Below are 24,783 nucleotides of genomic sequence, written 5' to 3' on the forward strand. Positions count from 1 at the left end.
CTACACACACACACACACACACACACACACACACACACACACACAAGTCCATTTGGGAGTATTCTGATTACAATACTTAAGTGAAGTTCACTCATTTCAAGTGCCAACATATTAACTATTCTTGAAGAAATTCTTCCTAAAATATATTACATAGGTCATTGCTTTCTTAAAATAGAAGACACCAGATATGATTTAACCTTTTCTAGATGAAAATGCTTGTTAAATCAGGTCATCATGAACATCCACTCATACCACAGTATGTAAATTTCTATATCAGGGTTCTGGCTTGGCTTTTTGAGTTTTAATGGCCAATCCTCTCATTATCAGATTGGTGAATTCCCTTCTCACTGATATAATTCTGTTTGCTTCTAACAGATTTCTGCCCCATTTCTAGTTTTCTGGTTCTGATCTTGTAAGCATGTAAACCAGAGAATGAAACTTGAGAGCCTTGTGATCTGAGAAGAGATAACTGAGAGGTCTTTTTAAAAACTACTTCCAGTTGGCTAACATGACAGAAAGGGAAATGATAAATGTTGGAAGGGGGGGTTGTGGAAAAACTGGGACACTAATGCACTGTTGGTAGAGTTGTGAACTGGTCTAATCATTCTGGATATTGTCTTTTGTACAGAAAGATGCTACACCAGCATTTGTTAGGAAAAAAGAATAGCATATACACCTCCAATTTGTCCCACAAATGGAAGGTTGCACTAGGCAAGCCACCCCCAGATAAATTTATTTAAAAAAAAAACTAATTCTGGGTATAACACTGTATTCTAAGGGGCGATGGCTGTTGGATGTTTACCCTCCAATACCTAACCAAGAAACATACTGAGTAGAAATTTACAACATAAAAAGCAAAACTTCTTTTACCTTTCAATGTGGCAGAGTGATATATATATATATGTTTTGCATACCTTTTTTCATAACAAACATTACTGTAAATTATCATTTATATGAGATTTTAAAAAGTAGAAATATGCTTACTTGTCCAGAGTCAGGATCTAATCGCACTTTTAAACTGGGATCTTCACGCTGAAGGCAATTCAATGCTCGATCCAATTCTATGTACAGAAAGATAAATGTTAACATTTTGTGAGATACTTAGCTTTGTTCTTAGACAGAGAGACATGCAAAAAAAACATAAAAGACGATCAAATAAAGGTTCAATCAAAGAAAGTAAAAGAGAACAAAGCTAAAGAGGAAACAGATGGTAGCTGAAGGATACAGACCATTGTATCAAATATGCCTACAACAACGAAGTGATGCTTTATTTCAAAGGAATCAAAAAGAAATACCCTCTTCTTTAAAACGAAAATGTCTGTGTCCTTTGTCATATAATGTGGCTCAAATACAAAGATTTATAACTGACTAACAATGAGCTAATGTAACCTCTTCAATTACTCTTTCAAGTCGTTCCTCAATGATGCAGAAATTTAAGGCTTCTATGCATGTTCCTTAAAAACCAGTCCAGTGACTTGTATTTAATAGGAACTTCACTAATGGTTACGGAACTGAATTCTATGCTATGTTTTAAGTACCTAACAGGTATCCAATAAAAATACTTATGACATTCAGCCAAGTATTTAAAAAAAAATTAAGTGCCTATTTATTGGCAAGATACTGTGTAATTTAGAATCTGGTCCCAGATTTGATACTAACTAGCTGGGGGAAAAATGAAATAGGGTGAGATTATTTAAACTACTCAGACTAATATGGTTTATAAACTAGTTCTTTAGATAGCTCTATTTAAAAAGTTTCTAAAATATTTTGAGCAGTTAGTGTAATCAGAGTAAATGTATAGCCACTTAGTGTGATTTGAAAGATGACACACATAGATACTAGTATTATTATTGATACTTCTGAGGCCTCTTCTATTAAAAAAAAAAAACAGTAGACTAGATGAGCTGATCTCTAAAGAATTTTTCCAGTTCTAATGATTTATGATGTGTGCTAGTTGCTACAGATAATATAAAGTTGAATAAACACAGCCCTTGCCCTCAGAGAACTTATATTCTAATAGGATTATACAAAAACATGAACATTTATAAAGAAAAAATGTTGCATAATAGGGATATGTATCCAGCCTGTAAAATAGCATTTGGAATCAAGCACTGTTGCTAAATAATATTACTGAAGGTCATAAAATTAATAAATTAAAGTTTCTTATGGTATCTAAAAAGGTTCTTAAGAAATTCAAATAAGATTTCATATATATATCTTGCTCCTTGTAAACTTGAAAGCGCTAAATAAATGCCATATATTATTTTCATCATCAGTATTTTTTTTTTGCCTTTTGAAGGGCAATTGGGGTTAAGAAACCTGCCCAAGGTTACAAGGCTAGGTTGTGTGTGTGTGTGTGTGTGTGTGTGTGTGTGTGTGTGTGTGTCTAAGGCCAGATCCGAACCCAGGTCCTCCTGACTCTGGGGCTGGCGCTTTACTCACTGTGCCATCTAGCTGCTCCTCATCATCGGTATTTACTAAATCTTGTTCAAATGACAAATTATGGTGTGTTTGTTACCCCACAAAAATATTTTGCACTAATATTCTGTGAAGGATCAACAAGGTAACTACAGCCCAATCTGGGATGAGACCAGCAGGATCTCTGTAAACTGTTAAATGGTCAGGGAAATGAACTGGGCTGAGTGAATGGCCGGACCACTATCCTTGGAGAGAAGTCTTGACCCATCTGCCTAACATCCTATATAGAATGCCACACAAAAGCAAAAATAAAAAAATCAGCAATAATGGAAGAAATTATTTTAAACACAATGTAAAATAATCAAATGAGTAAAATAATTGGCCAAGTTTAAATAAAAAAGACTAATTCCAAGAAATTTTAGAATTAAATTTGTTTTATACATGAAAATATTTGTAGCCACACATGTAAACCTACATATGAAATACCCAGTGTTTCACATTAATCACCAGTCAATTATAGCAACAATTGCATCTATACCTGGCTGTTTGGCTACTGAAGGGGGCTCTATGGTACAAAAGAAGACAGGTTCTGGAATCTCCACCCCTGCCAATAAAAGGCTCCCTGTTTCCATGTTTTTTCTGTGTATCTTTCCTTCATTCCTTCCAGCTCTACGGGCTACAGCTAATGCTGAGGACTTGGATGAAACAATGGTATCCCCAGTGGAAGTCTGCAAAATAACCAAAATATCATGCATCATAACTTAGTGATGTAGGCTATTATATCAGGCTCCTTCATCTAGAGGAAGGGGAGGAACAACATACAGGTACATATAGCCAGAGTGATTAAAAAATATTCATCTTTGAATACAGTCTGATTTAAAAAAATTTCTACTAACCTTTGTGTTTAATCTGACCTACTCACAATTGTTCAAAGTTATTCTCAGTTGACACATTTGTGAAGGGCTCCAGCTTCTTTAGTCTAATTCAATATAAAATTGCACAACCAACCCCTAATATTTGTGGGCTATCTTGTGATCAGGCAGTCTGTGGACAGATCTAACTCCCTGGGAGCAGTTACAAATGTAGCTTTTATTTCCCAGAGCTAGATAAGATAGAAACCCAATGGGTAGTAACAAAGTGGAAGACATATGTTTTCTTATAAGATCAAGCACATCCACTAATATTGGCTTGTATAGCATCAGTAAAGACCAAAGCTGTATCAACTAAGGGTAAACTTTGTCTCTCTTGCTTGAAATCTTTTACTGACAAGTAAGGCCAGCAAAGACTAGGCTTACATGAAAAAGAAAGATGGAAAATGAGTAAATGCCTTGGGACATTCTGCAACATCAGAAACAAAAGATCTTTAAGTTTTTAATATATCGCTTTGTGTAGTGAGGCTGGTCTACTTCTGTTAAAAAATCGTTTATTAAACACCTGTGTCAGGTACTAGAGACAGGAAGACAAAAAATGACAAAGTCCCTGCCCTTGAAGAGTTTATATTCTATCAGGGAGAATCAACATGCACACAAAGTAAATACCAAAGGTTTAGGGTTAAGGAATGAGATTTTACCCAAAATGTGTATATGGGGATCTAATTAGTGAATATTTAAAGTCACATAAAATAGGAAACATATGCACAAAAACTGCCTACAAATAAAATTTACTATGGTAAACCCTCTTCTGTCCAGGCAAATCAAACCTAACACTGATTACGGCTGGAAAGGCCTTGGAAATCATCAGGTTCAATCTCCTCATTTTATGGACTGGGAAACTGAGGTCCAGATGGATTAAGTAACTTATCTAAGGTCAGGAGGCAAGTTACTGGCAGAGCTGAGACAAGAATTTAGCCTCACTGGCATTCTCTTTCCCTTCTACTCCCATACTGTCTCTTCTAAGTGATATATTTTTTCTATCAGGAAATATTTCTACTCCTTAGGATTTTTTTTCAAAAGATCATGAGAATGCAATATCAAAATTTAAATTAACCTAATATGTCTATTCTCTTGAACAAAATACCTCAACAATGTTTAATGACATTTGTCTAAGAGTACATATTTGCAAGATTATGGTCAACTGTCTCCCTCACAATTATGAAAGTTGTAAGAATAACTAAATAGAACATCAGATTTAAGAAAAGTCTTATACTGAAAATAAATTAAATCTAAGCCCTGAATTCAATTAAATTCAATAAACATATCTTAGGTACCTACTATGTAGAAGGTAATCAGCTAGGCTGAAGATTAATTAAGAAACATGCTTCCTAGATAGGTGAGTTATTCTGTAAGTCAGTACAAAAACTTCTTTAACCAAAATTCTAGCACACAGATGACTAAGCTGCTGTACTTTTAACTTATGTTCATATAAGTCTATATTTATAAAAACTACTTATATATATCTGACAAAATCCATTCACAGATATGTCATTTAAATATTTTATTTGTTTACATTTGTAAAAAGTTAACATTACAATAGAGGAGAAACAGTCTCTGGTAGTGATACCCTTATGATCTTTGAAATAGGGATATTTGGGGCGGAGTCAAGATGGCAGAGTAGAAATAGGACTTCTGTGGGACTCCAGCTTCCACCTCCCCCAATTCATGTAAAAGGGGACTCTGAACAAACTTTGGAGCTACAGAACCCACAAAACGACACAAAGAAGTTAACCTCTGGCTGAGGAGAGCCCGGTAGGCCGGCAGGAATTGGCCAGCACTCTGGGAGCCGAGCCCAGCCCCACACCAAGGTTTTAGCCCCAGGGCGGGCCTGACCAACCACAGACTGGAGGGACTCCAGATCACCAGCAGCTGTGGCAGTTTCCAGAATTATGAACACATAGATGCTAAGGACAAAGTGAGAGGTCAGTGCAGTGTGGACTCTGGGATCCAATAGTTGGGAGTGAGTCGGCATCTTCCCCCAGGGCAACAAGCCACTGAGGAATGCTTCAGCTCCTAGACTGCAGATTGTAGGGGACCAAGCAACCAATCTGAGGGGTAATCGCTCGTGCTTTAATCTGCTTGGATCTGGACTGCTGTCTACGGTGAAGGTCCCGGGATGTGTGACCAGCTTGCCAGAGTGTGTGCAGGCTTCAGAGAGGGCACCAACTAATACCTTTGGCAGCTGAGAAAACCCCAGCATTTGGGACAAAGCTCCCCTGTCTGGTAGCAGAGTCCTACTGTGGCAAAAAGCCCAGGGGTCAAGTGACTGAGTGGCGACATGACCAGGAAAAGGAAGCAAAACAGAGTACCCCAACTTTACACTCCTATTTTCGCGACAAAAAAGGATCAAAGCATGGAACAGGAGGAAGATGGTGAAGTCAGAACTCCTGAACCAAAAGCTTCAAAGAAAAATACAAGCTGGTTACAGGCCATAGAGGACCTTAAGAAGCAAATAAGAGAAATGGAGGAAAAATTGGGAAGAGAAATGAGAACAATGCAAATGAGAAAATTATGAAATGAGAGTCAACAACCTGACTGAGGAAAATAACACCTTAAAAATTAGACTAACTCAAACGGCAAAAGAGGCTCAAAAAGGCAATGAGGAGAAGAATGCCTTAAAAATACGAATTTGCCAGATGGAAAAAGAATCTCAAAAGCTCACTGAGGAGAATCATTCCTTCAGAATTAGATTGGAGCAAATGGAAGCTGATGACTTTATGAGAAATCAAGATGCTGTTAAATAGATCCAAACAAATGAAAGAATAGAAGGCAATGTGAAATATCTCATTGGAAAAACCACTGACTTGGAAAACAGATCCAGGAGAGATAATTTAAAAATTATTGGACTACCTGAAAGCCATGATCAAAGAAAGAACCTAGAAATCATCCTCCAAGAAATTCTCAAGGAAAAATGCCCTGATGTTTTAGAACCAGAGGGCAAAATAGAGGTTGAAAGAATCTACCTATCACCTCCTGAAAAAGATCCCAAAAAGAAAACTCCTAGGAATATTATAGCCAGGTTCTGGAATTCCCAGATCAAGAAGAGAATATTACAAGCAGCCAGGAAGAAACAATTTGAATATTGTGGAAACACAATCAGGATCTGACAGCTTCTACACTGAGGAACTGAATGACTTGGAATGATATTCCGGAGGGCAAAGGAGCTGGGATTAAAACCAAGAATCACCTACCCAGCAAAACTGAGTATCATGTTTCAGGGGAATATATGGTCATTCAGTGGAATAGAGGACTTTCAAGCATCGTTGATGAAAAAACCAGAGTTGAATAGAAAATCTGACATTCAGATACAAGAAGCAAGAGAAGCCTGAGAAGGTAAACAGGGAAAAGAAATCATAAGGAACTTATCAAAGTTGAACTATTTACATTCCTACGTGGAAAAATGATAATTGTAACTGATGAAACTTTTCTCAGTATGAAAATAGTTGAAGGGAATAGAAATATATATGTGTCTATATAGGAGGGTATATGGACATATGAATACATATATATATATATTTACAGGTATACATAGATAGAGGGCACAGGACCAATTTAATAGGAAGGGATGATACTGAAAAGGTGAAATTAAGAGGTGAGAGAGGAATATAACGAGAGGAGATGGGGAGATATGGAATGGGATAAACTATCTGATATAGAAGAGGCAAGGGAAAATGGTTACAATGGAGGGGAAGAACAGGAAGCCAAAAATGCAAAACCTTATTCTCATTGAATTTGGCTCAGGGAGGGAATGACATACACACTAAATAGGGTATCTCACCCTACAAAAGATTAGGGGGGAAGGGCATGAAAGGGGGGATAATGGAGGGGGGGGGCAGGCTGGGGGGAAGGGAAGTTGGAAGCACCCACTTTTGAAAAGGGACAGGATCAAAGCAGAGAATAGAACAAGTGGGAGGTAGGATAGGAGGGAGGTAAATATAGTCAGTCTTTTACAATATATCTACTATCGTAATGTTTTGCATAGCTACACATGTACAACCTATACTGAATTGCTTATCTTCCCAGTAAGGGTGGGTGACAAGGGAGGAAGGGAATGAATCTGGAATTCAAAGTTTTAAAATCAAATGTTTAAAAAAAAAAATATATATATATATATATACAATTATTAATACTATTTTACATGTAATCAGGAAATAAGATATACAGGCATTGGGCATAGAGATCCACCATGCCCTACTGGAAAAGTCAAAGGGTGTATAAGGAGAAGATATGGGAGAGAGCAGATTGGAGGAGGGGATATCCTGTGGGACTGCTATTTTGGGGTGGTGGATAGGGGAAAAATGGGAAAAAAATTTGTAACTCAAAATCTGGTGGAAATGAATGATGTAAACATTAATAAAGCATTTGAAAAAAAAAGAAATAGGAATATTTTCTTTTCAAAGTTGATCTGAGTTTCTCAATAAATGACTGTTACTCTACAAACTTCTCTTTTCTAGAGAATTATTAGTGGTTCTTTTCTATTAAGCCTATTAATTCCTTGGGAGAACATCCTCAGGAAGAGCATTTTATTTACTTTTGTGCCAGTCCTAGCAGCTGGCACATTATATTTTAGCACTTAATAAATGTTTTTTGAATAGAATTCTACAGTTTAATATCTAATCATTCAACAAATTTTTATTAGCACCTGGTCCATGTACTCCAAGAGTCTACAATCTAGTCAGAGTTATAAGAACAGGGAACACACAAAACCAGCTTTAGGGACAAGGATTTGGGGGGAAATGAAGAGATCTCTCCACTAGAAAGATTAATCTGGCCCCTATGTGTGGGATGGATAAAAGAAAGGGGGTTGGGGGTGGGAGGAGGGGTTGATATAGGAAGCCAAATTAAAAGGGTGAAAAACCACTGTAAAAATTTAAAGGGCACAAACTAGAGTGGTGGTGGTGGGGGGGGAATGGAAAGGAGGATGGATAAAAAACAGATAAGAAGAAATGGATAAGAAAGATGATAGAAAGGGAGACAGAACTGCTTGGCTCTATGGCAGAAAGGCTCCACAACTACCAGTAAAGGTGACTGAAGAATAATGCTATCATTAACAGACACAGACACACTAGGGAATGGAACAGAATGGAGTCTGAATTCATGTTTAGCACTTGGTTTAACAAAATTTTTAGTAATATTTGTCTGTTTTTATTACACAGAGAATTTATTTCTTTCAGCCTCCAGAATCTACAGGAATAGCTAATACTGTACATGGAATAGTTTTTCCCAATTTTACATTTCAAAGCTGAGGCTCTCATTTGTATTTATTTATATAGTTCTTCCAGAGGAAGGTTCATCCAAGACTACACATGTAGTGTTAGTGCCACAAAATGTTACCATTAGAGATGTTTGTTTGCCATAGCATCAAAACTGGACCCTAATCAAGGCTGTTATGGAAGTGCCTTCTAATATGAACTTTTTTCTGGAATCAATTTTTTCTGGAATTTTTTTCTGGAATCAACCTTAAAGGGGGGGACACATGGAAAGAGGGAAATACTATTTTAGTGAAGCACTTGAAAACTGGCCATTTATAATTTATATATATTATATAAATTTATAGCCTGTTATCCAAAACAAGTTTTTGGTTTTAATACTCTTACTGATCAAGCTAAAAATATAACTGTATACTCTTTTAAAATTTAGCTTTACTTAGAAATATCTTAAAGAACTTAGCATAGAGATGAATTAATGATAAAAGTATAAATTTGTCCTTATGTATCCTTAGCTTCAACCCCACCCAATTTTATTTAAAAAGCAGTCCAACAGTATTTTAATTTTAGAAATTAAATTTTAAAAATGAAAAACACTATACAATCTTTTAATATTTTATATAAACTCAAGATAAAGATAATTTATCAAACATTTATACTGTCACTATACAAAGTCATTTTTTTCTGAGAGAAACCAGTCATTTATTTACCTGTTTAAGTCCAACAGTTAGGGCAATATTGCCTGCTGTCAGAGAAGGAATTTCTATATGCTGGTCAGCAAAAGGCAATAATAAGCGGCTTATTCTCTCTCTGCAAATATATGATTTGTGTTAGTACTATACTCTTTAGAAAATTAACACGGTTTTAAAAAATAATCAGAGATTTCACTCACGTGCAGTTTCCATTAATGTTATGGACGGCTGACTGGGGTTTCATTGTACCAGAATAAATGCGCATGAAAACTAGAGGCCCACGCTGTTTGTCATGGAGAACTTTAAATGCCAAGGCACACAAGTCATCTTTATACCACTGCCTATAAAATAAAAACAATAAGTGGACCACATAACCCCAGCTATGTGACTTGAAATTTGCTCACAGTCAGATTTTACAAACATTCTCCAATTTGCACCATTATCCCCTGTTTTATTCATCATGGTGACCAAGGACTTCCTGTTTCATGTAGTAAAGAGCACTACTCATTGCTGTTCTTCCTAACATGCTCATAGATTCCTTGCTACTTATTTCCAAATATAAGGCTCCTCCACTGATTACAAAGGATGGAATGGGACTTCAGAGGCATCTAGTTCAATTACCTTATTTTACAGAAGAGGAAATGCAGGGAAGCCAAGGTGATGACTTGTCAAAGATGATAGGATGAGCAGAATCTGAACCCAGGTCCTTCTACTCCAATCATTACTTCTTCCACTAAATCACGCTGGAAGCATTTAGGCATTTCATGGATACCACTACATTTATTATTCCTATCCACTACTCACCTCTTTATCAAATCATACATGTCCTAAAGAATGTCTAAAACAGAGATGGGGAACCTGTGGCCTTGAGGCAACATGTAGCCTAGCTCTAGGTCCTCAAGTGCAGCCCTTTGACTGAATCCAAACTTCATAAAACAAATCTACTTGATAAAAGGATTTGTTCTGTAAAACTCAGACTCAGTCAAAACACCACACCCAGAAATAACTGGCCGTGTAACCTTGAGCAAGTTACTTAACCCCAATTGCTTACCAAAAAAATAAAAAAATTCACATATTAACTTTAACTTGCTCTCATCCTCATATTATACTCTGGGCTTTGTTTAGTGTCCAACTGTACAGCTTGTTCAAAACACACAAACACACATGTATATGTGTGCATATACACATACGGACCAACTCAACAAGCTGCCCATCCAATGGCATGTCATAATTTGGGTAAGGTGTATTCCTTATGCACTGTGTTTTTCCTATATAAACATCTAGGTTAACTTCTTCTGAGTGTATAAAAAAGGAGAGAGAAGGGTACTAAATATAAACATCAACTGCTGATGTGCTAAATGGAAGATCTTTGGTCAACAGCTAATGAAATGACCCACAATGGGAGAAACTAAACCACATTCATCATACTATAAATGAAACACAAGACAAAAAAAGTTACAGCTAAGAGAAAAGCCTAAGAGAAAAAAAAAAGCTAAGAGAAGAGAGAAAAATGACACTTGTTGATGTTGCCCTACAGTACTCATGAGGAGCATAAGCAAATATAAACATTCCTGGTCAGCAAAGTCAGCTACAGAGGGTAAAGCAGAGAAATTCTGTGAAAAACTCAACAAGAATCCTCCAAGCCCTGAATAAATTATGTTACATGAATGAAATGAAGTATTACTATGCCATATGAAAAATTCCAAGAAATATAGATTACCGTGAAGTGATACGGCCTAAAGTAGAATCAAAACAGCAGAATTCAAAATGGCAACAACATAAATAAAGTCAACAGTAAGAGGAAACAAAATTCTGGTCAAATATGATGGCCAATGTTATCACCAAAATTGAAGAATACATTTCTTCTTTCTATTAGTTAAAAAAGCAACTTTAGAAGGAATATACTTTGTGTTTGGGTATTCATGAATGTTTGTTGTATCAAAACAAAACTTATCAATAACATTTTTTAAAGGTTTATAAGATTAGTCAGAAGCCTCCTAAGTGTATAGCACGCTTTCTTCAAAAAGAAAGTTGGTAATGTCAAAAAGTGAGAAATCTCCCCCACTTCCCACCATGTTAATGAACTAACTGACTTAATGAGGAGGCACTAACAGCCTGGTTTCTACTTCCTCTTGCTACATGGACACAGTGGGAAAAAAAAGGAAGATTGGGCTTTCAATTTTCCTTCTTTGAGGTGAAGAAAAGATAAAGGTGACCTGCACCACAGATGATAGGAATGCTTGCTACTAACATTTCCTTTTAATATTACCATGCAGTTAGAGAAAGCCAGAACCAGTCAAGAAGTTCTCTACTCCTGAAGCAACTGTGATCACCTCCTAACCAGCCTGCCACCTGTTTCCATTGGCTGTAACTGCTAGTACCTCCACTCTGCCCTTCCCCTATACCTAGAGTGGTGAGATAAAGGAATTATGTATTAAACAGATGAAATTCTTGATTTCGACTTCTTGCAAACTGAAGGGAGTAAAAATAGATTCCAACAACAAAGCAGTACTGAAGTCGGAGGGTAGCTGGAAATTGTTTACTCTATGATAAATACGCTTAACGCTCTGCTCAATATCATCCTGCTTTTACTAATCTAACCATAGTGGGGGAAAAAAAGAAGAGACCTGAAAAACGCTGCATATGTTTAAAGTCTGAATTTTACAAAAAAAGAAAATTAGCTAAAGACATGAAAGTTATTGTATAGTAAACTGTGTGTGGAAATATCAGTTGATTAGAACAAAAGTCAAAGTTAATACCAAATTAGAAGAAAAAGGATGAAAAGTCATAGCTCCAACCCAAGAAAATGAATATTCTGAGAAGTTTAAAATACAGAAAATAAGTGCTCCAAATGGCCTGGAAACTCTATTAACTGGCATTAACATCTGATCTAATCACTAAGTGGAGAAAAGCTGATGGCCAAGGACAGCACCAGTTTAAAAAAAGAGAATGGAAAATTATAAGCATTATTCTTCCACAAAACAGAGGATAAAATAAGTCAGCAGAAAGCTTGGTGTGACATTCAACTAAGCCAAATGAGCCTGAGTATTTACAGATGGAACCAGAAGGACAGATTTGCCAGTGTTTATATAGAGATCTATCATCATTTTGAGTATATTAGTATTCTAATATCTCAGTACCTGATTTGGAAATGGAATTTAAGAAGATGAAGGACAAAAAAAGATAAAGTACTTAATATATATATATTAATATATACAGAAGAAATCTCTGCTGAAAGTATTCTTTTTAAAGGCAATCAGAAATCTATTTTCAAAATAAACTCAAGGCTGTTTCACATTCTATGGACACCAGTCTTCATTCTGACTCTGCTATCCCTTCCTCTGGCAATATGACCAGCCCGCCTCTGATCTCAAGCACATGTTTTCTGGACAGTATCTTTCATGCTACTTCTTACAGTCAAACAGTCATAATTTCATAGACCTGAAGAATTTCAGTCTCTTGCAATTTGTATTCCTTGGGAATTATGGCATTTCATGATTTGTAAAACATAACACATAACAAGACAATTTTATGCTTCAATGTCAAAAACATTTTCTTTATATCAGGGAGCAGTACAGCATCATTGAAGGTATTGTACAAGAATTACAAAGAACACATCTGGCCCCAAAGAAAAAAAATGAGAAGACATGTCCTCCAATTCCTCTGCAGAAATGGAAGGCCCATGGGTGTAGAACACTGCATATACTTCCAGATGTTTTTCAATATTGATCAGTTATGCTGATTTTTTTTCTCTTCTTTTTCTCCTTAAAAAAAAAATTCATTGTTAAGTGAGATATCACTCTATGATGGGGAGGAAGAAGGACACAGGGAAAATAAAGCTATATAAAAACACCAAGCTATGTAAAAAGACATCAAGAAAAATTTATTTTTAAAAATTTCCTAATTTCCCAAATTTGATTCAGCTCACCCTTCTTTAAACTTAATTCTGGACTCAGTTCATTGTGTATCTATAGTGACTATTCCATATATACCAATGACCTGGCTTGTGGGCTGCCCATTAAACCTACATCTTAATCTGGGCAATAGGTATTCTTCATCTACCTGGCTGATTATGAGGATGACTTCTTTTAAGCCATCATAATTTCAGAGTCAAGTGATTTTTCATCTCACCTTTACTGATTGATCTTTACTTGATAGCCGAGCTTGTGTTCATTCAATATCAAAAAAGCATTTGACTCAGAAGAGCAAAACAGTCTGGAGAACTCTCCTCCAAGAAGGTATTTAAGCATCACCTTCACCAGCTCTGTAAGTTGAGGACTTCGCCTCATACTTCACCCTCCAAACATAAAGCTACAACCAAAAGCTCCCTCTTCTTTCCTCAGCCCTCCAGTGTCAACCTCCACTATCTCCTCCATTCTAATTTCCGAGGATGAGGTGACCCTTCCTACCACCAATATCACTCCTTTACACGTCTCCTGGATCTCATTCCCTCCCATCTGTTCCAGCAGATCCTTTCCTTAGTTTCTTCATCTTTAAAATGCAAGGGCTGGATGAGATGATTCCTTCTAGTTCTAACATATTATGACTGTATTGACTCTTTATTTAGAAATAGCTAAAAAATAAACTATCATTTTTCTTTTTTTTCTTACAAGTTAAACAATTAAAAATATACTTTCATATTTACTTACAGAAATTCATTACTGCGCTCATCAGGAGAAGGCAGGTACATAGTAACGGCATCTAATAAGGGCTGGACCCCTTTATTCTTCAGGGCACTTCCACAGAGCACAGGGACAGCTTTCTGGGCCATAGTTACTCTACGTATTGCAGGGTATAACTACAAGGAATACACAAGAAAAGCAATTTGCAGTTAAAATATAAAATATTAAAGCCTTAGCTTGGATTTATTCACACACATCAGAAAGAACCATTTCCAAACAAAAGCACACAAATACAAATTTGTCTTGCATGACTTTGTCACAAGGGTGGGTTTTCATTTGCCATAGTTGGAGGACAGAGATACAACAGATTAGTGAGGATAGAAAACAATGCAAGAAAGAGAAGAAAAGAGTATCAATGAAACATTTAAAAATGCCCAAAGGCAACAGAGAAATACTGGTCCAATCTGTTAAATTTAATGTATATCACTAAAAAGAACAAGTTATATGCAGAGGATTCATGGTTTCACATACAATCCCCATTTTCTGGCTTCCTTTGGGCATGGAATGATCATGTTTGTTCATGATTTTCGATTTCATAATGAAGAATAAAATGGAATAAATTTGTTTCTCAAAATAAAGTACAGAAGGGGCGGCTAGGTGGCGCAGTGAATAGAGCACTGGCCCTGGAGTCAGGAGGGCCTGAGTTCAAATCCGGCCTCAGATACTTACCATAAAAACTAGCCATGTGACCTTGGCCAAGTCACTTAACCCCAATTGCCGTCCAAAAAGCAAAAAAGACAAAAAAAAAAATAAAGTACAGAATAAGTGGACAGATCAAGGATTCTATTTCCCCTAAACTAAATAACTACTCTTCTATCTTTTTCAAATATGCAATGTTCTTTAAAAAAAAAAAAAGGCAACAAACCCAAAATTAAAAGAAAAAATATAGCTAACTTTAAGAATTGAAAAATTACAAGAAATAAATCACCACAGGTGACATTTAGAAAAAAAAAAAACAAAAGAAAAAGAAAACATTTCCTTTACAATTCTCTAATTTCACGTAACCAAAACTGGATTAGAGATCCTTTCATATCTGGAGGCCTAGATTCAATCTTTGAATTACAAATAGACTAAGTCATTGGTGTCCAACAGAAATGAGGACTGTTAAACCACACATAAGAATCTCTGTGGGAGGGGCGGCCAGGTAGCACAGCGAGTAAGAGCACCGGCTCCAGTGTTGAGATAGACCTGGAGATCGAATCCCGGGCTCAGACACTTAGCACCCACCCAGAAACACCTGGCCGTGTAACCTTGAGCAAGTTACTTAACCCCAATTGCTTAGGGGCGGCCAGGTGACTCAGCAAGTAAGAGCACCGGCTCCAGTGTTGGGACGACCTGGAGATCGAATCCCAGGCTTGGACGCTCAGCACCACACCCAGAAATAACTGGCCGGGTAACCTTGAGCAAGTTACTTAACTCTGATTGCTTAAAAAAAGAAAAAAAGAACCTCTGTGGGCTGCATATTGAGTTAGAAAACCACATATTAACATTCTTTAAGTTTTACTGTACTTCCATTTATCTTGTTAAATATTTCCCAAGTACATTTTTATGCTCGGAAGTGTTGTGGGCCACATGGCTGACACCTCTAGATAGGTCACCTCCAATGTTCCTTGTAGCTCTAAATCAATGATTCTATTATGGGCTCATTTTGATTAATCATTTTACATGTTATCATTTCAAAAACAGCATTTGATAACTTCTGGTTTCTGGAAACTAAGAGCAAGAAACACTAAGGTTGCCAAGCTCACGTGGAAAGCACCAGGAAAATCAGAGTAAAATGCAAGCTTACTGAAATTTGTTAATGTGAGGGCTGATTGAAACCAGCAGCATGATTTCCTGCCCTCTTGTTCAACTGATTTAAAAAATAAAACAGGAACAAATTTAGATTTTAAAATCTTCAGAATAACCATTAAGTGAAAAATAATTTCAACATTAGCCTGAAAACCCAGTAATTAATTTGATGAGACAAATTTGTGTTTGAGCTTTCTTCTTAGAATCCTTTAAAAGGAAGTGATTTGAAAGGAACAAAGTTGCAAAAGTTGTGTAAGGTATTTAATAATGAATAAAACTTGTGTTATCACAAGCTGCATTCATACAGACCCCCAGGTTTATAAAGTGCTCTTCTCATCATAGGGTAGGCAGTACAAGTATTATCATTCTCCCTATCATACAGATGAAGAAAATGAGGCTCATGACTAATCAGATCTTTCTAATTAGGGCTAGCATCATAACACATGAATCCTGATTTTTTCACTAAGGTATACAAATTTTTTTTAGCATTTACTATTATACTGCACTGTGCAGGTGTTTCACAAAAGACAAAAATGAGTAAGATATTATCCCTTCCCTCAGAAGTCACGTGGTCCCAAAAGTTCAACTTCTAATATCCAAAGATTTAGCACATAAAGTACAGCAGATCATCATCATCACCATCATCACCATCATCCTTTAAGTTTATAAGCAGTAAATTTACTTTGGATAGCTTTGGTTTTTAAACATTTGTTGATGTTATGCAAAGTACAAGAAATGAGCACACAAATAAATAAAGCTACATCTAATCAATCATGGTAGTTACATGATCTGTTTTACCTTTTCAGCTGGTAACAAATCAAAATTTTCAATAAACTCTCCTAAAACTAGGTCAGCAAACTCGTCATCTAGATCTGCAATCTGCAACAGAAATGAATCAGTACATTTCCATCAAGTATAGCTACTTATAGCTAAACATAAAAATGCAATATTCATGAGAGGAAAAAAAACTTTTATCAAGACAAATGAAGGACCCAATGCAGTAAAAGTAAAATGGCAAACAGCTACCTGTTGGATATTTAACAGGATTATAAACTTTTAGTGCATTAGTTTTGTCACAGAATTAATTAGGGGCTAGGAGGGGCAGCAAGGTAGTGCAGGGCTTAGAGCAACAGGTCTGGAGACAGGAAGATCTGAGTTCAAATCCAGCCTCAGATACCAAGTAGCTGTGTGACCCTGTGCAAACCATTTAACTCCTATTTGCCTCAGTTCCTCATGTGTAAAATGGGAACACAAGAGAAAAGGAAAGGGCAAAAACCACTCCAGGATTTTGCCAAGAAAACCCCGTGGACAATGGGATCACAAAGAGTAGGACACAAGTCAACAACAACCAAATAACAGAAGGGACCATGGGAGTCAACTTGTCTCATGTCTTCATTTTGTATGTGAGTGAACTGAGAAATATTGGTTCAGTTACTTGGTTATTCAAGGCCATATATCCATGACTCAGACTCTTCTGATTCCAAACTTAGAGCTCTTGCCACATATTCATAGCTGCAAAAATGTAGCACTTGATACATTCTTTGCAACAGTACTTTATTGGTGAATGCAAATAATTCACAGATGGGACATTTATCTTCATATCAAAAATGGTTAAGAGAAAAGATAAGCAACCAGAAAAACAATTAAAGGGAGTTAAAATTAGGCGATACATTATGGGTTTCCTGAGCTCATGGTTATTTAAATTCTGGTAGCTAATGTCTATTCACAGTGTCCTAGAAAATAATGAAAGGTACTCCAAATGGTAGCTTGAATGTTAACAATCCAGTGAACTATTTAAGGATTTTTTCTGCAAAGCTATAATGGTAGATTTTGTTTTTATTTTAGTAAATTTTTATATTAAGTCTAAAATATTCTGAATGTCTTCAGATTCCCAAGGTATTCAAATAAGCACATTATATTGCATTAAAAAACAACCAAAAATAACCCCACCTACTCTCACCATGATTTTACATTTAAAGAAAACATTTTAAAAGATGTGAATGTTTAGCAAATAGTGGTTGATAAATATTAAAGAGACATGAAAATTAACTAGCTCATAATTTTATCAGTTAATTTCTTTTGTGAAATATAAGGAAAATACTTCAGCTATCTGATAAAACAACTGATGTTCAAAGGGTGAATTTAAAAATTCTGTGCCAAATAACTTGAAGGGAGGACAGAACATAAATCTTTGTAGCACCGATATCTATGACAGAAACTAATCTGCATTTCTGTACCATTGCTAGTATCAATTTGGCATTTAGTCAATGTTAACTCAATCTCTTCATTCTCAAACATTTGTTTTCTGCAGCATACAATAAGCATTTTTATACTATCCTTTGCTTAGTCATTATTTCATGTTTCACTCTGCCATAAACTTCTTGGAGACCAGGATCATAAATTAAACACAAGAAATATGTAAATGTTTTTTTTCATCTCTCTGTACATTGCAATAAAAACATTACTTGTTAGATAACAAGTACAAATTTTAAATTTACTCTTCAAATGAGTCTTGATTACTATTAACTACTTTAAAAATGACAAATTTTACCAACAGCTGTAAAGTTAACCACAAAGTATAATTTATGAAAAAGTAAGCTCTCAGCATAGATTAGACCTAATTCTCCTGTTGGAAAGTTGAAATTGCAGGTTCCTAAATAATCTTATGAGATATGTAACTAGACCTCTTTAGTTGAGTATGACAATATTTTTGTTCTTTGCAGACTTACTGATACTATAAATACCAGCAATCCGGCTTAATAAAATTCTACAAAGGAAGAACAATCCAGACTGCATTTCTCCTCTCCCATAATTATGAAATAAAGGCTTTTTAAAAGCTCCTGAATATTCCATATAATTTAAGCACCAAGTATATTTACTTTACTTGTTCAATTAAGGCATTTCTCGCTTCCTTGGCCTCCTTCAGCAACTTGGGATCGTTTGATTCTGTAAGGGGCTCTCTCACAAACTGTTTTCCATCATCAGAATTAGATTTAGGGTTCCAAATAACTTTTTCCATAGTCACAACATCAACCAGTCCTTTGAAAGTTTTTGCTTCACCAATTGGCAACTGCAAGCAAGAAATTAACATTATTAGATCAACATTCAACTAGGATTACAGTGGTGCACAGTCCAGGCCCTCCACAGAAATGTGCCCCCAATGTTATTTTAATAATCTGTTGCTATTAAGTCAACCAGTTTACCTGTAAAAGCAAAGGTTTGGTCTTCAACTTCTCTCTGATGCTATCAACAGTATAGTTAAAACTGTGGGAGGTAAAACAATTACAAAGAAAAGGTAAGAAAAAGATTATATAATCTGTAAACTCAGCTCAAGATAACTTTTAAAAATTTGGTCACACACAATTTTAGTAATCCATAATTTTCCTCACACCTTCCAGGTTCCCTAACATCCTCTAAGAAACATACTGGCTCCTCCCATCTCATCCAGACTGGAAACTTAGCAGTTTGTGACCTGGGTCAGAGCCTCGGGGCTCCCTCCTTATATGGGTTCCCCACACTGGTGCCAGATGCAGTGCTGGCACCAGATCAGCTAGAACCCAACTGCAGCTCTGAACTCCAGAGCTCATGCCACCTCCTAGCCTCAGCCTTCCCAGTGGCAGAGGGTGGAGGCGATTGCCACAACACACCTGGCCCTAACTTCCTTTTATCAATTTCCTAAAGGATATCCTTTTGAATAACTTCATACATCTAAACACTCCCACTTAGGTTCGCAGATTTAGAACCAGGAGGTCATGTGCTCAAATCCTTATTTTACAAATGAGGAAACTGAAGCTCATAAAGGTTAAGTTACTTGCCTAAAGTCATACAAGCAGTAGAGCCAGGTGAATCATCACTCCAAAGATGAGGAAAGAAGGATATTTCAGAATTAAATGGGATGTAAAAACATAAGATGTAAATTAAAATATGGCAAAATATAAAATTTTAAAGAGCAGTACCATCAGATCTAGGTCTTTAAACTCCAGAACCATCACTTTTCACTATATTATGTTGATAACTAAAGATAAACCTTCAGGATTTTTTTTAAAGAATCTCCTCACCAGTCTTGCCCCCTCCAATTCATACTTCACTTCACTAATTAGTTAATCTTCTATATTTATAGAAAACTGATGCTAATATTTCTCTACTCAAAACCCATCAATGGCTCCTGAATGCATAAAGGGTAAGCCTGGCATATGAAACCCTTTCCAGTCTACTACAGCCTGCCTTCCAGTCTTATCTACACTTCTTTGTTCCACGTACAATCAAAATAATTTTTGTTGCCTGAACATACCTTCCTATCTTCATGCCTTTGCTCAAGCTACTCCCAATGCTTCCAATGTCCTCATTTCCTATTATCACCTACTGAAATCCTAGATCCTTCAAAAATCAACTCAAAGTTCACTTCTTGTATGCCACCTACCCAGATGCCCTCTAGTCTGCAATGATGACAAAGATACCTGACAAAGAACTGTTTGTTCTTTTATAAATTTTCTGTTCTATTTTTGTGATCAAGTGATTTTTAAAGAGGAGAGACAATAAATGCTGTCAGAGAGGAGAGGGTAGTCTCAAATTTCACATTACAAAGGTAATGTCTATTATTTTTGTGTTTCTTAATTTCATACACTTTTTATTATAAACCAGGCTAGGCCAAACACAATTTTCACATAGTCTGGAGGCTAGCAACTGATGGCATACAAATACGCTGGCATTCAGATTCATTTTTATTACCATACCATCTGCTGACACCCTCCCATTCCCCACTCCACCTCCTACTTGGATGCAGACATTTGGTCTCCCTTTCCTGGGAGTTAAGAGTCAGTGTGAACAACAGTTCAGGATCCGAGGAAGGTCATAATTTTAGCATATCAACTTTTTAAAATACTCCTATATTAATATGATTAATGAATAGAGACAAAAATCATTTTAAAATATATCAATTCTAGTAGAGGTCACATAGAAATACAACACATACAGTACAATACAACACAAGCTAGTTTTGTCTTGGTCATAACATAAATAGCTATACATTCTCCAACTACATTCATAGAAGTACAAGGACCCCTAGCAGGTCTTCCTCCATGTTGGAAATATCTTTAAGTCCCTTTAAGGTAAAGCTTTATACATACCACTCCTAATCAACTATCACACTTCCCACTACTCAAATCATTTTTTTCCTGAGGTCTGTGAAAGATGGTTTGCCAGAGTTTTGTTGCTGTTTAAGTTATGCCACTATATAGGGGAGATGAGGCTTCCCCTTCTTCTATCTGTACCCTTAAGGCTCTTGCCCTCCCTCCTCCCCTACGGCATCTTCTGCACAGACAGTATAAAGTATGACTGTCCATGCTTTGGGGTACACAAACTATATCCAAAGAGGTCTAGGCTTGGTATTCATTTTGGTTCTTTTTGGTGACTAAGGGAATAAAGCCCTTTTGGCCTAACCCCTCAGATTTTCTCCTTGATTCACAGTGTGATTAGCTTTCCTCATCTACCTTGATTCCCATTCAGAAATTTCCCTTAATTCTGCCCACATAATTTCCTTAAACTATATTCCCTTTTTCCTTGACCTACAGTCTTTACATCAAATCCCCTAAGCTACTACTGCTTTTCCAGTCTCTGGCCTTTACCCTCTAAACCAGGGGTGGGGAACCTGAAGCCTCAAGGTCACATGTGGCCCTGTAGATCCTCAAGTATGGCCCTTTGACTGAATTCAAACTTCACAGAAAAAATCCCCTTAATAAAAGGATTTGTTCTGTAAAACTTGGTCTCAGTCAAAAGGTTGGACCCAAAGACCAAGAATGCCACCTGTGGCCTTGAAGCTGCAGGTTCCTCACTCCTGCAAAACCCTCCACCTCTTTTTTTTAATTCTAAAATGTCCTCCTTTCCTGAACCTAGTATTTCTAAAAGCTTCAAGTTTGCCCAGATTTATTCTCTCTCACTTCTTTGGATTAACTATTGTCCCCAGATAGCAACTACCTTCTTTTTCACTACCATTCTATTGCTATGTCCTATTGATTTTCTATGTGCATTTCTTAACATCTATACACAAAACATTCTCATTTCCTCTATACTTATATTGACCAGTCAAGAGCTAAAGAGAGCAGGAGACATGACAGAAGTAGCTTGTCTCATAGATAATCATGGCAACAGAAAAGGGAATAATATTTCACTCTCTCTGCCTCCAGAACTAAAGAGGGCCAAAGTGTCTTCAATTAGCCTGCAAAGACCATATATTTACACTAAAAAAAAAACCCCAAAAGTCAGCAAGTCTACTATCTACTGTGGCAAGAACCGTCCACCTCAACCACAGCTGAATCTGTCTGACCCACTTCACTACCAGTAGGGGCTCCCACCAGCTAGTCTATTGAGCTACTTCCTTACTAAAAACTGTTATTTGTTCTGGATTATTTGCAATGCTACTTATAAAACAAGATAAAAAATATTATCAGAAGATATACAGAAGATGATTCTCCAGAACAGTTACACAGTTCAGATTGTAAATTTCAATTCTACTTCATTGAAGGCCCAAATAATTTTCTCATTTTAACAAACAAAACACAAATGTTTTCAATACCTTGCTCCAGTTTTGTCCATCTTATTTAAAAAACAGATTCGAGGTATATGGTGTTTATCAGCTTGTCTCCATACTGTCAGAGTCTGTGCCTAAGACAGAGAATGGAAAATAGAAACTTATTTGACAACAATAGACATTTATTACCAGGCATGGAAATATTGTCATAATCATAAATTTATTTAAGTTTAACACAGAATTAGGTTTTTTCTAACACTAATTAAATGTGGAATCACTACATTTTGCCACCTACACTGTCACACCTACTGAGTAAAATGCTATCATTTTGCTAACTATACATATGACTATTCAATTCAATAAACATTTATTGAGCATTTAAAAAAAAGAAAAGATCAAAATTAATGCTACCTCAAGTTTCTACTGTATTAATTACCACTGTAGTGTAGATTTGATCCTGTATTAATTTTATAATTAAGTCTGCATCTGCCTAAAACCACCTTTTTATGTCCTTGAGTTGAGCTCAGGAATTTCCTCTGAATTAACTTTAAAGTTAGTTTAAAAAAATATTGTTATCTCTAATGCCGGTACCCCTTAGGATACTTTTTTGGATATGTCTGTTAAATCCAATAAGTTAACTTCTTACAATTCCCAAAGATAATGCCATCAGTCCTTGCTTGTCTTTTTGTAATTAGGAGACTTTTAAATCTCTTTCAAGGAGACAGTGAGTCTGACAGTTTTGATCCCCTAGCAAAGATTACAAGACGTGGATGGGTCTCTTAAGACAATAAATAATTCTTAATTGTTGGAGAGGTGTAGTTATTAGTCCCATGTAGGCATTAGCCCCTTGATGTAATCATTCACGTTGTCCCAAACCCCACAGTGTTATCCACCCTGTAACCAATCACACTGTCATCCCTACCTTCCCAACTCTGTACTTCCCAAATCTATATCAAGGCTAATAAGTCCCATCTAGGGGCCTCTGGCTATTGAGAGACTGTGGATCCAATTTATTGGTTACTGTTAGCCCAACTAATAAATTGATCATGATCATGCTGAGACCATTGTCTCTTAGTTTACCTTGATTTTCAAATGTTTAACAAAATACATTAATCTTACTAGGGTAAAGAAATAAACTATTTGGGGAGGAATCTGTTCTTCCAAGACATTAAAATGCCATATTTGCAAAATCATAAGTCTTTTTCCCAAGAGTTCCATTACCTTCCTAGGGTAATTTATGTTCTAGTTTCTGATGACTTAATATATATGCAGAATTAAGCTCACTCTGCATATTTAGGAATGAACTGTTAATTGAACACTAGACTATTCTATCTAGTTAGATACATTATATACTTCTAGGTTTAATCATTTGCTTTATGGCCAGCACATGTTTGATATATGAAGGAAAAGGATGCTCATACTGTCTGATAGCAAAATCTTATAGGACCTGGAGTGTCATATGGAATGAATAAGAGAAAGATGGATTCGAGATTATATTTTCACAAGACAGTCAACGTGGTATAGAGAAAAGACAGCCAGCCTCTGAGTGAGGAAGATCTGGGTTCAAGTCTCAGAACTGATACATTATTTAACTTCTCAGTACCGTTAGCAACTTTCTAAGATTCTAAGGTGTGTTAAAATAGGAGCTCTTCATTTACAGAGAAAGTTGTTCACTTATGGCACCATGTTCTAAAAAAAAAAATTAATTCTAAATTCTAAAAAAAAACAATTCCAAATTCTAAAACAAAAAACAAAAAAAAATCTTATTTTCATAGCAGGTTATAGTTGGCAACGTTTGCTCTGTGTGTATGTTTAAAGAAAACATGCAACATAAAGACACCTATATAACAAATATCTACTTATGTTTTTCTCCTCTTTTATTGTGAGCACTAAACTTCACTCTAAAAATTACTAGGTATGGGGCGGCTAGGTGGCACAGTGAATAGAGCACCTGCCCTGGAGTCAGGAGAACCTGAGTTCAAATCCAGCCTCAGACACTTAACACTCGAACAAAAAAAACTATCTGTGTGACCTTGGGCAAGTGACTTAACCCCAATTGCCCTTCAAAAATAAAAAAAAAATCATTTATTAGGGGCGGCCAGGTAGCACAGCAAGTAACAGCACCAGCCCCAGTGTCAGGATGACCTGGGGATCAAATCTGGGCTCAGATACTCAGCACCACACCCAGAAATAACTGGCCGTGTAACCTTGAGCAAGTTACTTAACCCCAATTGCTTAAAAAAAAAAATTACTAGGTATGGGGTTATTATAAAGCTTTATGACTACAGATACCATAAACACCACTGTCTATTACAATCTTTTCGAAAACATACATACAGAATTTCAATTAGTGATAAAAATCATAACTGTTGTTATTCAGTAGTTTCAGTCATGTCTGACTCTTCATGACTCCATTTGGGGTTTTCTTGGCAAAGATACTGGCATGGTTTGCCATCTCCCTCTCCAGCTCATTTGACAGAGGAGGAAATTGAGGCAAACAGAGTTAAGTGATTTGCCCAAGGTCACACAGCTAGT

At 36.3% G+C, this 24,783-nt stretch overlaps 1 protein-coding gene across 2 annotated transcripts in view; it reads right to left on the reverse strand.

Moving 5' to 3' along the window:
- GFM2 (GTP dependent ribosome recycling factor mitochondrial 2) overlaps positions 1–24,783 on the reverse strand; it is a 49,422-nt gene that overhangs the window by 13,881 nt on the left and 10,758 nt on the right. For both annotated transcript variants that reach the window (XM_069085173.1, XM_069085174.1), the window contains exons 8-16: positions 22,294–22,382; positions 18,926–18,986; positions 18,607–18,792; positions 16,521–16,601; positions 13,899–14,047; positions 9,450–9,590; positions 9,268–9,367; positions 2,957–3,146; positions 985–1,061 (exon numbers count right to left, since the gene is read on the reverse strand). In XM_069085173.1, the coding sequence (XP_068941274.1) occupies positions 985–1,061; positions 2,957–3,146; positions 9,268–9,367; positions 9,450–9,590; positions 13,899–14,047; positions 16,521–16,601; positions 18,607–18,792; positions 18,926–18,986; positions 22,294–22,382 (1,074 nt within the window). The remainder of the gene's footprint in view (positions 1–984; positions 1,062–2,956; positions 3,147–9,267; positions 9,368–9,449; positions 9,591–13,898; positions 14,048–16,520; positions 16,602–18,606; positions 18,793–18,925; positions 18,987–22,293; positions 22,383–24,783) is intronic.

This window comes from Petaurus breviceps, unplaced genomic scaffold (genome assembly GCF_028583685.1).
Source record: "Petaurus breviceps papuanus isolate PSGF00001 unplaced genomic scaffold, PetGlider_PUasm1.0 175, whole genome shotgun sequence".
Classification (NCBI taxonomy): domain Eukaryota; kingdom Metazoa; phylum Chordata; class Mammalia; order Diprotodontia; family Petauridae; genus Petaurus; species Petaurus breviceps.